General features: G+C 46.5%; 1 protein-coding gene across 3 annotated transcripts in view; it reads left to right on the plus strand.

Annotated features, from left to right (window-relative positions):
- The window catches only part of CIT (citron rho-interacting serine/threonine kinase), a 164,291-nt gene that overhangs the window by 143,991 nt on the left and 5,738 nt on the right, over positions 1 to 14,562 (plus strand). For all 3 annotated transcript variants that reach the window (XM_036766956.1, XM_036766941.1, XM_036766948.1), the window contains 16 exons: positions 1,564 to 1,681; positions 1,924 to 2,088; positions 2,808 to 2,945; positions 3,567 to 3,747; positions 3,958 to 4,049; positions 4,375 to 4,479; positions 4,790 to 4,959; positions 6,097 to 6,177; positions 6,319 to 6,454; positions 7,231 to 7,370; positions 11,178 to 11,270; positions 12,554 to 12,662; positions 12,778 to 12,906; positions 13,326 to 13,406; positions 13,940 to 14,018; positions 14,184 to 14,363. In XM_036766956.1, the coding sequence (XP_036622851.1) occupies positions 1,564 to 1,681; positions 1,924 to 2,088; positions 2,808 to 2,945; positions 3,567 to 3,747; positions 3,958 to 4,049; positions 4,375 to 4,479; positions 4,790 to 4,959; positions 6,097 to 6,177; positions 6,319 to 6,454; positions 7,231 to 7,370; positions 11,178 to 11,270; positions 12,554 to 12,662; positions 12,778 to 12,906; positions 13,326 to 13,406; positions 13,940 to 14,018; positions 14,184 to 14,363 (1,997 nt within the window). The remainder of the gene's footprint in view (positions 1 to 1,563; positions 1,682 to 1,923; positions 2,089 to 2,807; positions 2,946 to 3,566; positions 3,748 to 3,957; positions 4,050 to 4,374; positions 4,480 to 4,789; positions 4,960 to 6,096; positions 6,178 to 6,318; positions 6,455 to 7,230; positions 7,371 to 11,177; positions 11,271 to 12,553; positions 12,663 to 12,777; positions 12,907 to 13,325; positions 13,407 to 13,939; positions 14,019 to 14,183; positions 14,364 to 14,562) is intronic.

Consider the following 14,562-nt stretch of genomic DNA (forward strand, 5'->3'; position numbering starts at 1 on the left):
GGTTTGAAAAGCAAGAATCCCCAGTCAGATTCCTGGGACACCATTTTAATATAGTTATGCCCAGGCACATCAAGACAAAAAGAAGTCATTTCTCTTTTGACTGAAGACAGTTCACCTTGTCACCAGTTGAGGTGTGTTAGCAAGGCCTTCTGCTAAACCATTTTGCTTCTCTGACCTTTAAGATTTCAGTGGCCTCCCTATTGTTGGTGGCTCCTCTAGAGGGGTTGCTCTTAGGGCAGCTAGAGAAAAGTGAAGGGGTCAGCGTAGAAATTTAGAGCAAGAAGAGACCCTAAGGAATCCAACCCCTTCTTTTGACAGATGAAGATACTGATCTCCAGAAAGGAGGAGTGACTTCTCCAAGCTGGGACTAGAAATGCAGGCCTCCTGCCCTTTCCCCATACTGCTGTATTTCTTACTTCCTATTCATTAAAATACAAAAGCAAATTAAAATGTATGAGTTACTTTATGTGTATACATATCTATTTTATGTGCAAAAACATTTTCATAACCCAAATACACTATTTTCTAAATAATTGAGCTCTCATGTTACACTTTGGGCCCCAGATCCGTGAACAGTGACAGTAGACCTTAGCTCTAAAAAGATCTCCAAGGAATTTTCGACCATCTTCAATGACATTAGGAGTTGGGCATTGGGCTTTGGCTCTGCTGTAGTCATGGCTGGGCTGGTACAAGAAAAATCTGGGACTATTTGGAAGACCAAGAATCAGAGGATCGAATTCACCAGGCAGCCAAAACATTTCCCAAGGCTACATTAGGAAGAGAGCTTCCCCAAGTAACAGTTCATCGGCAGCCAGCCTCCTACTGAATGGTGGCTGCAGAGAAAGGGGTTTCCTGTAGATTATGTGACTGTGTGAGTCTGTTAGTGCTTCTGATTTTAAATGGCTTTGGTGAAGGACCGTTCCATGGCTAAGCTGGATGTATGTTCTTTTCATGAGTGGTTGTTTGTGTTTTGGGTCATTTATAGGATAACTTTTTTCTCCTTGTAAATTTACTATCGTTTCTTCTCTTTGTGCATTTTTTTTTTTGTTTAATAAGTCCCTCATTTTGGCGTTCTCGTTAACATTATTCAAGTGTCTCGTCTCCCTCCCCTCTACCAAATGCTCAACTCTGTCTTATAATTTAGAATTATAAGAGACAAAGGAGGGATTGACTTCTGAACAATCTGTCCATGACTTCATACTCTACTTGCATTTTTTGAGGACAAAGACTGTCAGGAGATGATTCTACTACCTTGGAAATGTTAAATGAAGAGGTGGTGGCAAATTAAGCATCTTTAACCCTCTTGCTGAAAACTTCCACACCCCCATTTTTTACAGCTGGGAAGAGCTGACCGTGACTCATCCTAACATTTTCCCCCTTCAAATGCAATTGTTACTAAATACACTTACAGTGAGTATGCCCACTGGCTTTCGTGCTTTGCACCCTGGCAGCTTTCCTTTAGCTAGTTTAAAGCACCAATTTCTAGGAGTTAGGAGTTATCTCTGTTTCCATTGCTAGGGCTTATTTAGTCGACGGAAAGAGGACCCTGCTTTACCCACACAGGTTCCTCTGCAGTACAATGAGCTGAAGGCGGCCCTGGAGAAGGAGAAGGCCCGCTGTGCAGAGCTGGAGGAGGCGCTGCAGAAAACTCGGAGTGAGCTGCGATCGGCTCGAGAAGAAGGTAGGAGTGTCCTCGGGCAGTCTCTGAAAAAAGTGGAGGGTCTGAATCCACTTACATTCAGCACAACTTGTATCTGGGCCACACATTCTCAGTTCTAAGGAGCTCCCTCTTGCATTCAATGAACCTATGCAAGGGCATCTTGCTTTCTGTAGACCAAACCTGAGGGTGACCCAGCAGATTGCGGCTGCACCTGTTCCCTCTTTTCTGATGCCTTGATGGGCATTTTATTGCTCTGTCTGCAGCTGCCCATCGTAAAGCATCAGATCATCCCCACCCATCCACTCCAGCCACTGCTCGGCAGCAGATCGTCATGTCTGCAATCGTTAGGTCCCCGGAGCACCAGCCCAACCCAATAAGTTTGCTGGCTCCACCTTCCAGTCGGAGAAAAGAGTCCTCCACACCAGAAGGTAAACAGACATTACAACTTGGAGGGTATGTTTTTCTTGGTCTCAAAAGTTAGCTAAATTCACCTATAAACAAATGCGACTAATATTTGTTAATTTGAAGAAGGAGGACCTGTGATTTCATAGGTGTTGGCCTTGACCCTTCCAGTTGCAGATCATAGCTCCTTATTGCCATCACACTTTGGCATCTTCATCTTTGCAGCTGTGAGCTACAGCTGTGGACAAATAATTCATCTCCCAGTGGCCAACCTGGTCATAAGCCTTTCCAAATGGAGACTTTTCTCTGGGCAGCAGAGATGTGGTCCATCATCTGCCTAGGGCTCAAGGTCTCTGTGTTGTTCCACCAGCACAACCCTTGAATCAGGGTTACCTCCTGGCCATGGTGGGCCATCTGGAAAGAACTTGAGTTTCGAGATAGGCTCTTGTAAGTGAGTGAGCACCTAGGTGCATTGTCAGCTCAGAGTCCAGAGAAGGGAGACTGTGATGTGTAAATGCCATTTCCTTAGACATTAAGGAGTTGTGACCTGCATCGTTGAATGAAATGATGGAGCCTTGAAATAGAAACCGCACGTGAGTGAGGCCTAAGATATTCCTTAATAGAAGCTTAAAACTTAACGACTAAATGAATTTTAATTTTAAATACAGATGAACAGATAATATTAAAACAGTCATTAAGCAACTTCTTCTGTCATGACTTTAGTTTTTTCTCCCCTCCTTCCCAGAGTTTAATCGGCGTCTAAAAGAGCGAATGCACCACAATATCCCCCATAGATTCAATGTGGGACTGAACATGAGAGCAACAAAGTGTGCAGTGTGTCTGGATACTGTGCACTTTGGACGTCAGGCATCCAAATGTCTTGGTAAGAACAAGTTTTGGAGGTTGGTGGTGGTAGTTCTCTGTATTTTCTGCTCGCGGCATTGATTTTTTACTTTTAAGAAATGTACGTTACTTAACTCAGTTTTATCTTTTCAATTAACAGAAGTCTCTTTTCTCTGCTCTCTTTTTCAAGGGCTCTAGAGAAGCTCCTCACGATAGCAGGAGTTGTGCAAAGACATTATTCTCCCTTTGTGTCAGAGAAATATGTTTCTGTATTTCTTTAGCATATGACTGCCATTCGTTGTGCAGATATCTTGGCAAGGACCATGGGTTTTCACTTATTTCCAACTCCTGTCAGAGCAGGCTTGTCTTCAGGAGATGTGTTGGTTTTGACTGAAATCGCGACACAAAGCCAACATAGTGTTTGCAGTTAGTCTGGGTGGTATTTTTTAACCTTGATTCTAGAAGTGTGGCTTTCTGTTTTCTCTCTTGTGTGATTGGCACCAAGGCACATTCAAGGTTTCCTGGGACCTCTCCCAGGGCTTCAGCTGAGAAAAATGCTGCTAAGCTGGTGGCCTAGAGATGCCCTGGAGCTGACTGGTTAAGAGCCCAGCAGGCCTGGTTTGGCTGCATGTTTTCAAGGGGTTTTTCCTCTCTTCTGTAGAATGCCAGGTAATGTGCCACCCCAAATGTTCAACATGCCTGCCAGCTACCTGTGGTCTGCCTGCTGAGTACGCCACACACTTCAGCGAAGCCTTCTGCCGGGACAAAATGAACTCCCCGGGACTGCAGCTCAAGGAGCCAAGCACTAATTTACGTCTGGAAGGATGGATGAAGGTGCCAAGGTAGACTGCTGAGTCCGTGTCAGGACTGGTGTACCTTCTGGTGCAGGAGGCTGGGAGTTCCTCCAGGCTGTCCTGGCCAGTGCCATTGGCCCCACATTGGGCAGCTGTCATTGTGGAGATTCTCAAGTCAAGTCTGGCTTTCTAGGATTCTTTCCCCTAGGCCAGAATTTTTGCAGGTTGAAACATCCTTTTAATTTTTTATTTTCTCAGAAATAACAAACGAGGACAACAAGGCTGGGATAGGAAATACATCGTCCTGGAGGGATCTAAAGTGCTCATCTATGACAGTGAAGCCAGAGAAGGTAAACTCGGGCAGAAAGGGATGTCCCTCCATGTGGCCACACGTGAGCGGTGCCTTCTGTCTGGCCGTAGCTTTCTGTTTATAAGAAGAAAAGAGACCCTGTTCTGTTGGGGCTATCGGTGCGATCCTCACCCCTGTAGTTGGTCTCCCTTCAGATACCCTCTGTCCCCTAAGGATGTGAGCGCACACTGCTCTTCCTTTGTTATCTTCCCCCTCTGTCCATGCACTCGCCTCCCCTGTGCCTCTCTTTACATATGGCCCTGTCTCTCCCCTTGTTCTCTTTCCCTTTTTTGTTTTTTCTTTCTGCTCTTCCTCCTTGCACCAAGCTGGACAGAGGCCGGTGGAAGAATTTGAGCTGTGCCTTCCTGATGGGGATGTCTCCATTCATGGAGCTGTGGGAGCTTCTGAACTTGCAAATACAGCTAAAACGGGTGAGAGTGAGCATGGGGCCATCTCTGAGGAGGGACAGGGAGTACAGAGAAGAGGAGGAGGAGGGAGGGAGAGAAGGAGGGAGGTGAGGATGAGAAACAAGGAGGGGCAGGGGAGGAAGCAGCTGCAGGACTTTGTAAGCAGAGAGGGCGGGGGAAGGGCTTGTCTCCCGGTGGTGTCCAGAGGAGCCCCAGGGTTCCGTTGCTGTCCAGGTTTCCCCATTCCGGGCCCTGTTGTCCCCTTTATTTCTGGGAGCCCAGGGGACAGTCCCTTGTAGGCTCAGTGTGCACTGTCTCTGTGCCATCTCCCTAGATGTGCCATACATAATGAAGATGGAGTCTCACCCACACACCACTTGCTGGCCTGGGAGGACACTCTACTTGCTCGCCCCCAGCTTCCCAGAGAAGCAGCGCTGGGTCACTGCCTTAGAGTCAGTTGTCGCAGGTGGGAGAGTTTCTAGGGAAAAAGCAGAGGCTGATGCTGTGAGTATAATTAGGACACTGGGTTTTCCCTTTTGAAATGGGCTGAATGGGTAACTTAGGATGGTGGTGATAATGACCAGCTTGCCCCCTTGGCATTGCTTCCTGTAAGAGCAATAGTGCATTGCCTGGTCATGCCTGGAAGTTCTTGCTCTAGTGGAATTGCATGCGACATGGCCTAGGCACCCATGCCTTGCCTCTTGGCCTCTCCCTGTCCTGGCTGTTTTTCTGGTGCTGTGGCTCAGCGTTAGGAGTTCAGCTTGCTGTAATTGTGACAACCTTGCATCCAGTGACCTTTAAGGACAGCGCATCTTTTCTCCACTTTTGGGGCTCTGGGTGGCCGTGACGTGTAGTGCAAGTCTGCTGAAGGCTCTTTGCTGCTTTGTTTAGAACTTGAGTCTTTGTGGAGGGACTCCCCGGTTGGTGAGAGGTGCTTCCTGTCTGGGATGCCGATCTCATTTATCCTTATCTCATGCTTGAGACGTTAGAGGTGTAGGTGGTGCAGAGGAAGCCCAGTGAAAGCTGTGCAGTCCAGCTTCTGGACTCTGACAAAGAGGAGCAAACATTTAGTATAAACACAGCGTAAACACCAGAGAGCTGGAAATCCCTAAATACCAGCCTCCTGGCATCTGGTTGGCCTGTCTTCTCTGGGAGTCGTCATTTGCTTGTTTTGCTGGTGCTGTATGCGTGAATGTTTAGTGGACGACGGCATCATCATATGTGTGACAGGCTGGTGAGAGTCTGTCTTGGGAACTTCTCCCTGCATGGGCCCAGCTCTCTGATGCCTTGCCTTGTACTGCAGGCGCAGTACTGCGGCAGCCCTCGTGCCTGCATACATTTGGAGCACCCTTGGCAGGCGGCATCTCTGCAGCTTCTGCCAGGGTCCCTTCCTCTTCTACACTGGGGCTGTGTCCTGGCAGAATGATAACTTGGGTGCTCAGGCATTGCCATGTGGGGACAACAGGTCGGTGACAATGCCCAGGGTCTGCTTGTTGGGCTCGTGTCAAGATTGATAGGGGGACCCTGGAGTGATCTCCAAGCCTTTGTTAGTGGCCCTTGAGTGTCTGAGGCCTCTGCGAGCCCCCGACAGGCAGATCCTGCACAATCTGACGTGGCCTGTTCCCTTTCATGTGATAAAAGAAGCTGCTTGGGAACTCCCTGCTGAAGCTGGAAGGGGATGATCGCCTGGACATCAACTGCACCCTGCCCTTCAGCGACCAGGTACCTAGGCCAGGGAGGGACTGCGTGCGAGGGCACATATCTACTGTTGGCTTTTGTTGTTCCTGTCATTCATTCAATGCGAGGCATGAAACGCAGCCCGTGACTCATGTCGGCTCTTTGGGACGTTTTCTGGCTTTGCAGGTGGTGCTGGTCGGGGCCGAGGAAGGGCTTTATGCCCTGAATGTCTTGAAGAATTCCCTGACCCACATCCCAGGGGTGGGTGCTGTCTTCCAAATCCACATCATCAAGGACCTGGAGAAGCTCCTCATGATCGCAGGTCTTCTGCCAGGCAGAATGGCACTTTACCTTCCTTCCTTTCAGGGGCTCAGTGGCCCAGTGGCATTGCATACTAGACTTGAAATCAGGAAGACCTGATTTGAAATCCAGCCTCAGCTTCCTCCTCTGTAAAATGGGGATAATCAGAGCCTCTGCCTCCATGGTGGTTCTGAGGGTCAGATCAGACATCTTATGTAAAGCACTTTACGACCTTCAAGGGCTCTGTGAATGCTGGTTGTTATTATTTACCATAAGGGAAGTAGTACCTTTATCACGCCGTCCCTGGGTCTGGAGGGGAACCATCCTAGCTCTGGCCACACACAATAGATTTATTTGGGAACTGATTGTCTGGCAATCCTTCTCCCAGCCTAGACTGGCTTCTCTGAGGAAAAGGGGTAGAGACTCCGGGGGAGAAGGGTAACCTTTAAAGGCTTTGCCGAAGCACAGCTTTAACAGACCTCCTCACCTCCACCTCTCCCCACCTCCCGTGAGGGGCTCTGTGAGCTCTCTTGGCCTGGCCCTTCTTTTCCACAGTGGGGGAAGTAGTTTCTTGTAAACCAGCTACGGAGGAGCCCTGTAGTCTAACCTAAAAGGCCCGATGTTTTCAGTAAAGCCTTGAAACTTTAACAGGCCCGTTGAAGGAGCTGATGAAACGCTCAGCCAACGAGCTACTGCCAGTGTAGCTTTTCCTTGTGAATAGACAATGAGCCCCCAGGAAAGTTCCTGTGCATTGTGGGTCTTCACCCTGATGAGGAATTGTGTTTTTCTGCCCTTTAGGAGAAGAGAGAGCCTTGTGCCTCGTTGATGTGAAGAAAGTCAAGCAGTCCCTAGCACAGTCCCACCTCCCTGCCCAGCCAGACATCACGCCCAGCGTCTTTGAAGCCGTCAAAGGCTGTCATCTGTTTGCGGCCGGCAAGGTAGGCTTCCCCATGCAGCTGCAGCTTCGTAGGTGTCTCAGGCTCCCAGGGGACTTGGGCAGGCAGATGCAAGTGCACCTCACCAGAGCCCCCTACCTATGACCGAGTCTAGAACGTAGTGACATGTGAGTCCCACATCTGAGTCTGAGTGTTGGAGTTGCTCGGTCTAGCTGGATTAAGCTGCTGCCAGTGCTGGTGAGTTTCCAGAAGTGCTTTGTGCATCTCTGACCCTGAGAGAAAATCATCTGTAGGCACCTAACAACAGAAGGAAGCAGGCGACCTACCACACGGGTTTATCGAGATGCTCTTCTCCATACTTTGGTTTTTAAAAGACTCTCTGTGCTCAATGGAGTGGATGTGGTACTCCACTGGGGTCTGCGGAGAATGTGGAAGCACGAGGCTCCATCACCCTCTAGCTGAGGCCAGTCTGTCTCCCTAATAAGTATTGGGAAACCTTTGCACAAAGGAGACCTCTTCCGCTTGGGGCTAGTTCTCATTGTCAGGAAGGGTCTTTTGACACTCAGTCAAATTTGCCCCAAACCAGATGAGCCTGATTCCTTCTCCACACAGTCGCATCTGTCAGGTCTCCCTTGAGTCGTCTTTGCTGCAAGGCTTTCCTCTTTGGGCCCTTCAGCTGGTCTGATGTGGCAGACTCAAGGCCCTTCTTCATCACAGACCCTCCCTTCAGCACGGTCAGCAGCCCCTTCCCTCTCTCCATAGGGCTTGGTCAGGGCAGAGGAGGAGACCATCACTTCCCTATTCCTAGATGGTGTTCCTCTTCTAATGCAGTTGGAAGTCAAATTCACTTTTTTGACTTACATTTTGCACTTAATATTTTAGTGCCTGTTTGTTTATATTTCATGTCTTCCTTTATTATATGATGACTTCTATGAAGGTAGGGACTGTTTTGTTTTTCCGATTACTCCAGTGATCATACAGAATTTTGTACATCCAGTCGGTGTGGCTCTTGACCTTCAGAAGCATAAAATAGGAGTTGTTGTTCAGTCATTTTTCAGTCTTGTCTGATTCTCTGTGACCTTATTTGGGGTTTTCTTGGGAAAGATATCAGAATGGTTTGCCATTTCTTTCTCCAGCTCATAGTACAAATGAGGAAACTGAGGCAAAGAGGGCTTAGTGACTTGCCATGGGTCACACCGTTAATAAGTGTTTGAGGCCAGATTTGAACTCTGGAAGATGAGTCTTCCTGACTCCAGGTCCAGGGCTCTGTGCACTATGGCGCCCCCTAGCTGCCCACCAAATATGTGCAGGGAGACAAAAAAAGCACACGGTATCAACTGGGCTGAGTGTGACCTACTGCTTTCTTCACAGAAGGTCTTTAAAGTCAGTGTTGGGTAAATATTATTTTTCAACTGGGACCCAAAGACATGAATCACCTTACCCTCATTCAAAAAGCTGCTGAGTGTCCTGTTAGATAATTCATATGAAGCTATGTAAATGTCATATTAAGTATTTGAACTCCGATCCAGAATTCTTTTCATTGGGCCCTTTTACCTCTCATCCCAGGGCATCAGAAGTTAATGCATGATTACATAGAAGTCTGTTAGTCAAATACATGCCAAACCCTACATCATTGATGCAGGGAACTCCCAGATAATGAAATTCCTTCTACCAGTGGAGGCTTGCCCCAGTGATCTAAGTTGTAGTTTTACCTGGGACACCAAGAGGTTGAGTGATTTGTCCAGGTACACACAATCAGTTATTTGATTGCTATTGACCCACATATAGTTCCAGCTCCCCACTACCTCTGCAGATTCCAGCAGAATATGGGATATTTTGCTCTAAACCCTACTTGGCTACTGGATCTGAACTCCGAGCTATAAAAAGCCCTTGTGGTGGTGCTAACTATATTAATTCCAATTTTTAAAAAAATAGTATTTTGGTTTTTTTTTCCAGTTACAGGTAAAGACAGTTGTTAACGTTCATTTTTTAAAAATTTTGAGTTGCAATTTTTTTTTCTCCCTCACCCCGTCCCCCTCCCCAAGATGGTAAGCAATTTGATATAAGCTACATATGTGTAATCACATAAAACGTATTTCCATATAAGTCATGTCATGAAAGAAAAAACAGACTAAAAAGGAAAAAAAACCATGAAAAAAAGTGAAAATAGTCTGCTTCAGTCTGCATTCGGATGTCATCAATTCTTTCTCTAGAGACGGAAGCATTTTCCATCATGAATCCTTTGGAATTGTCTTGGTTCATTGTATTGTTGAGAAGAGCTAAGTCATTCATAGTCCATCCTCACACAGTGTTGCTATTACTGCGTACAATGTTCTCCTGGTTCTACTCATTTCACTTTGTATCAGTTCATGTAAGTCTCTCCAGGTTTTTTTTCTGAAATCTACCTGCTCATCATTTCTTATGGCACAATAGTATTCCACTACATTCATATACCACGACTCTGTTTAGCCATCTCCCAAGTGATGGACATCCTCTCACTTTCTAATTTTTTTGCTATCACAAAAAGAGAAGCTCTAAATCTTTTTGTACACATAGGGCCTTTTCCCTTTTTTAATGATCTTTTTGGAATACTGACTCAGTTGTGGTATTGCTGGGTCAAACCAACTTTTTTAAAAAAAGAAAACAGAATGGAGTAGTGTGCAATACTATTTATTCTTCTTTGACTTTATTAACAAGTCCTTGAGGCTTGAAAGCTACATTTTTGCACATCCCTTCTGTGTGGTAAGAGTTATGAATTACATTATAAGCTTTAGAGTTAGGAGGATCCGCTGGATCCATATCACTGGGTCATTTTCCTGAGCATGGGCAATGCAAAGGGAAAGGTCAGCAGAGGCCCAAGACGGTTTTCCAGGAAGGGCTTCTTGGAGCTTGTCCGTGGTTGGTGATCAGGTCTGAGGTGGAAGGCCATTCCAGGGGCTTCTGAACTAGGTGTAAGGTGCTTTGAACCATCAGTTGGTTTGTTTGTTTGGGGCAGGAAAGCTGAATCGAGAAGGGTCGGTCAGTTAACGAGTACTTACCGTGTGCCGCGCACTGTGCTGAGCACATCACAGACACCATCTCCTTTGATTGTCACATCTCACCTGGTGAAGAAGGTGCTGTTGTTATCCCCATTTTACAGATGAGGAAACTGAGGCAGGCAGAGGTGAAGGGACTTTCCTCAGGATCACACAGCTAGTAAGCGGCTGAGGCTTAGGCCTTCCTGACTCAGGCAGCTGGGGGCACCATAGTGCACAGAGTGCCAGGCGTGAGTTCAAATCCTCAGACCCTTCTAGCTGGGCGACCAAGTCATTTTATTCCGTTTGCCTCCGTTTCCTCCTCTGTGCAATGAGCTGGAGAAGGAAATGGCAAACCCTCCATTGTCTTTGCCAAGAGAACCCCAAATGGAGTGACCAAGAGTTGGACGTGACTGAAATGACTGAACGATAGCCTGACTTCCTGACTCCAGGCCCAGCCTTTATCCCTGCGCCACTGGACCAAGAATTATGCTAAACACTAGAAGATAGAAAAAAAGGCAAAATCCCTCTCTTTGCCTTCACATTCAGAAAGAGGAGGCAACAGCAGACCAAGTACTTGCTAGGTGTATATGGTTGTACTGGTTATCTAGGCCTTCATTTTGAATCATAGAGGTTACAACTTAAGTCAATAAATTCGATGAAGGATTTTTACTTTCCAAGAAATCTTCACCAACCTCTTACATTTCCTCCTGATTATGATTTGTTTCAGACTCCTTTGCAGAGGGCATTGTCCATCACCAGTGTTTTCCTGGTTTTGATCCTGTGCTGGGGGCTCCTGGATCAGTTCATAGGTCTTTTTCCTTTTTCCCTGCAGATTGAGAATGGACTTTGTATCTGTGCTGCCATGCCTAATAAAGTTGTCGTTCTCCGATACAATGAAAACCTCAGCAAGTACTGCATCAGGAAAGTAAGTTGAATGCCCCTAGGATGACCAGATGTTGATCCGGTGTCCTGTCCGCCTTGCTGGTTTCTCTGGATATTCATGACCCCAACTCTTGCAAGTTGGAGAATAGGCACTCAGCATGGTCGCTTTCCAAGGTGACTGTCTTACATCTCTGAGCGAGAGGTACCTCCTCAAGGTACCTACAGGGAAGAGAGAGCTGCCATGGTTTTCTCCTCTGGCAGGAGCTGGGTACACAGGCATAGATTGAAGAGAACCTTATTTTGGGTGGCTATAGTCCTAGGAAAGAAGGAAAGTGACTATTTCTTTTGAAATATAATAGACCTCAGTGGTGTCCCTGAAGATCTCCATATAGTTGCTATTTTTAGCCATTTGGAAAAGACAGTGGTGATTCCTCTTTGAAATATGCCACCAGGGAGAATGGAGATAGTATTTAAAATGTGGACCCAACTTATGAGATCATGGCACCTGTTGTGTTATTAGAGAAAACTCAAATCCCTAGATAGTGAATGCCCCATTTCTTACAACTCTAATGTCCATTGACGCAGTTGAAATCATGCACATTCACTCTAGTCTTGTGGAATGATGGAAACATTTGTAAGAATCACTGCATATGAGGGGGAATATGCTTGCTCCCACATAGAGCATTGCTGGTAACCTAGCCTTTCAAAAGCATTGCAGCTATATGGTGAAATTTCAGGGGGGATCTAGCCAAGACCACGATAAACTCCTGAATTTGAATATGCCCCTGAGAGCAGCTGCTGCTACTTGGTCCATTTTCTTGCAGCCAGGGACTGAGTCTGTGTTGTACACGTAGTGGCTATGTGGCCTGAGCTAGTGAATTCCAGTTGCTCAGTTAGGTCACATTTCCAAATGTGTCCTGCTGCTCTACCCACTGTCCTCTATCTTGGCCTTGGAAATTAGCTCATGTTTGAGCCAGAAAAGCAGTCAGGGCAGGCCTGAAGTAAAGAGGGATCATTTAGGGGCTTCTCATTTTCTGTTCTGAGGAAAGCTTTGTCTGTGTGATCCAGAAACACAAATTTCAGGGACAACCTTGCTATTGACAGTGTTGTTTTCCTCGTGTGGAGTTGAAGAGAGTCATGGATCAGTATGTGTAGGCAGAAGCATTTGGGACGTGGGCATGCGGACGTGTCTTTGGGTCTGGGGAAGCTGTCAGATGACTTTTAAATGCTTCAGGCTAAGATTGAGAAAAAGATGAAACGCTTCGTCTTAATGGTTGCTTTCTAACTAATGTCTAACTGTTTTTCTTCCCTTTCCTTCTTCTGCAGGAGATAGAAACCTCTGAGCCCTGTAGTTGTATACATTTCACTAACTATAGTATCATCATTGGGACAAACAAATTCTATGAAATTGAAATGAAGCAGTACACACTGGAGGGTAAGACCAGCCTGCTCATAGCAATTTTCAGAACTGAAGATCATTTCCGACTGCAGACTTGTTTACAGCTGGTGTTGGCACGATGCTCTCATCGACTTTCTTCCCCCTTTTACAGAGTTTCTGGACAAAAATGACCATTCCTTGGCGCCCGCAGTGTTTGCTTCTTCCTCCAACAGTTTCCCAGTCACTATTGTACAGGTGAACAGTGCAAGCCAGAGAGAAGAATACCTGCTCTGTTTCCATGGTAGGTCATTCAGGCATTGCTTGGTCATCTTTCAGGGGCTGATCTACCTGTTGTTTCATGAACCTCAGTATTTCTTTGGCTCCTGACGGTAGGTGGATAGTAGGGTTTTACAGCAAGGAGTTTTAACTAAATCCTTTCCAGACATGACACCCCTCTCCCCAGCTTCTTGTGTTCATGCTGGCTGTTAATCCTCTCCTTCCCATCTGTAATTGTGAGGTTGCTGCCTGAAGGCCCTTCCTATAACTTGTTTGAGGCTTGATTCCCAAAGAGCTTTTTGGTCTACCTGCTGTTAGATCCAGCTGAAACTGTCTAGTTATTGTCTGGTTTGGCTTTTCTTTATCTATGAAGGTGGTCTCCATCTCCCCATTCTCTTAGTCACACTTGCACGTGAATAACGCTGGGTTGTTGACTCCTTGCAGAATTTGGTGTATTTGTGGACTCTTATGGAAGACGAAGCCGCACAGATGATCTGAGATGGAGTCGCTTGCCTTTGGCCTTTGGTAGGTGGAGTGTGATGGTGACAGTGGCCTGGAATGGATTCTGGCAGAAATTTTCTCTTTCTCGGCCTCTGTATTTGTGGGGCCCAGGGAAGCCAAGAAATAGGTCTTGTTAGTCATAGTGGAGGGGTCAGTGTGAATGAAAATGGCCGTTCTTCCTGAGTCGCCAGGAGTCACTCAGAACCAAAGCCAAGGACTGAGCCAGGGGTCATGATGCTAGCTTTGAGAAGCTCTCATGCCAGGAGAAAAAAACATTCGCCATGGATTCTTCACTACGTGTGTTTTTAGCCAGTTCTTTTCAGTGTCATTTATGTTAATCCCGTCCTTCAGAAATATTTGGGTCTAGGTCTGGAAGTAAAATCTAAGAGGGAAAATGGGTAAAGCTGCATTATTCCTTTTTCTCCATCCCTGCTCTTCTCGTTGCTCCTTGTAAGGGAGCCAGAAAATGACATGATAGTCAGTACAGCCCAGTTTGATTTGAATCTCTACTAATACAACTTCTTTATCATTGTCCCTTCTCCATGACGATGACTCAGCCTACAGAGAGCCCTATCTGTTTGTGACACACTTCAACTCTCTTGAAGTGATTGAGATCCAGGCCCGTTCTTCTTTGGGGTAGGTGCTCTTCCAAGGTGTTTATGAAACCACCCTCTACAGGGTGTGGCACGTTTGTACGTGGATGTGCAAATGCGCGCGCTCGCGCGCACACACACACACACACACGGTATTTTAAGTAAAATAAAAATGCAGTATTGTAACCAGAAACCTTTCATTCCTCAGAACTCCCGCACGTGCTCATTTAGAAATTCCAAATCCTCGTTATTTGGGACCAGCAATTTCATCAGGAGCGATTTACTTGGCATCTTCCTACCAGGACAAATTAAGAGTCATCTGCTGCAAAGGAAACCTGGTTAAGGAGTCTGGTGGTGAACACCCCAGAGGGGCCTCCACCTCTCGCAGGTATGGTGTTCTTGGGCTGGCAGCTGACTGAGTGTGTTTCTGGTGTGTGTTGGGCTCCTTGTTTTACACATGTGTGCATTACATAAGGGTTGACTTTTTGAAATTTAGGTGGTTTTTTCCCTTCCTGAATCAGCTGGAAATCTTAGTGAAATATAGGTGGAATTGAAGTTCAGACTTCAGGATTACTTTCTTTTTTACT

This window comes from Trichosurus vulpecula, chromosome 1 (genome assembly GCF_011100635.1).
Source record: "Trichosurus vulpecula isolate mTriVul1 chromosome 1, mTriVul1.pri, whole genome shotgun sequence".
NCBI lineage: Eukaryota > Metazoa > Chordata > Mammalia > Diprotodontia > Phalangeridae > Trichosurus > Trichosurus vulpecula.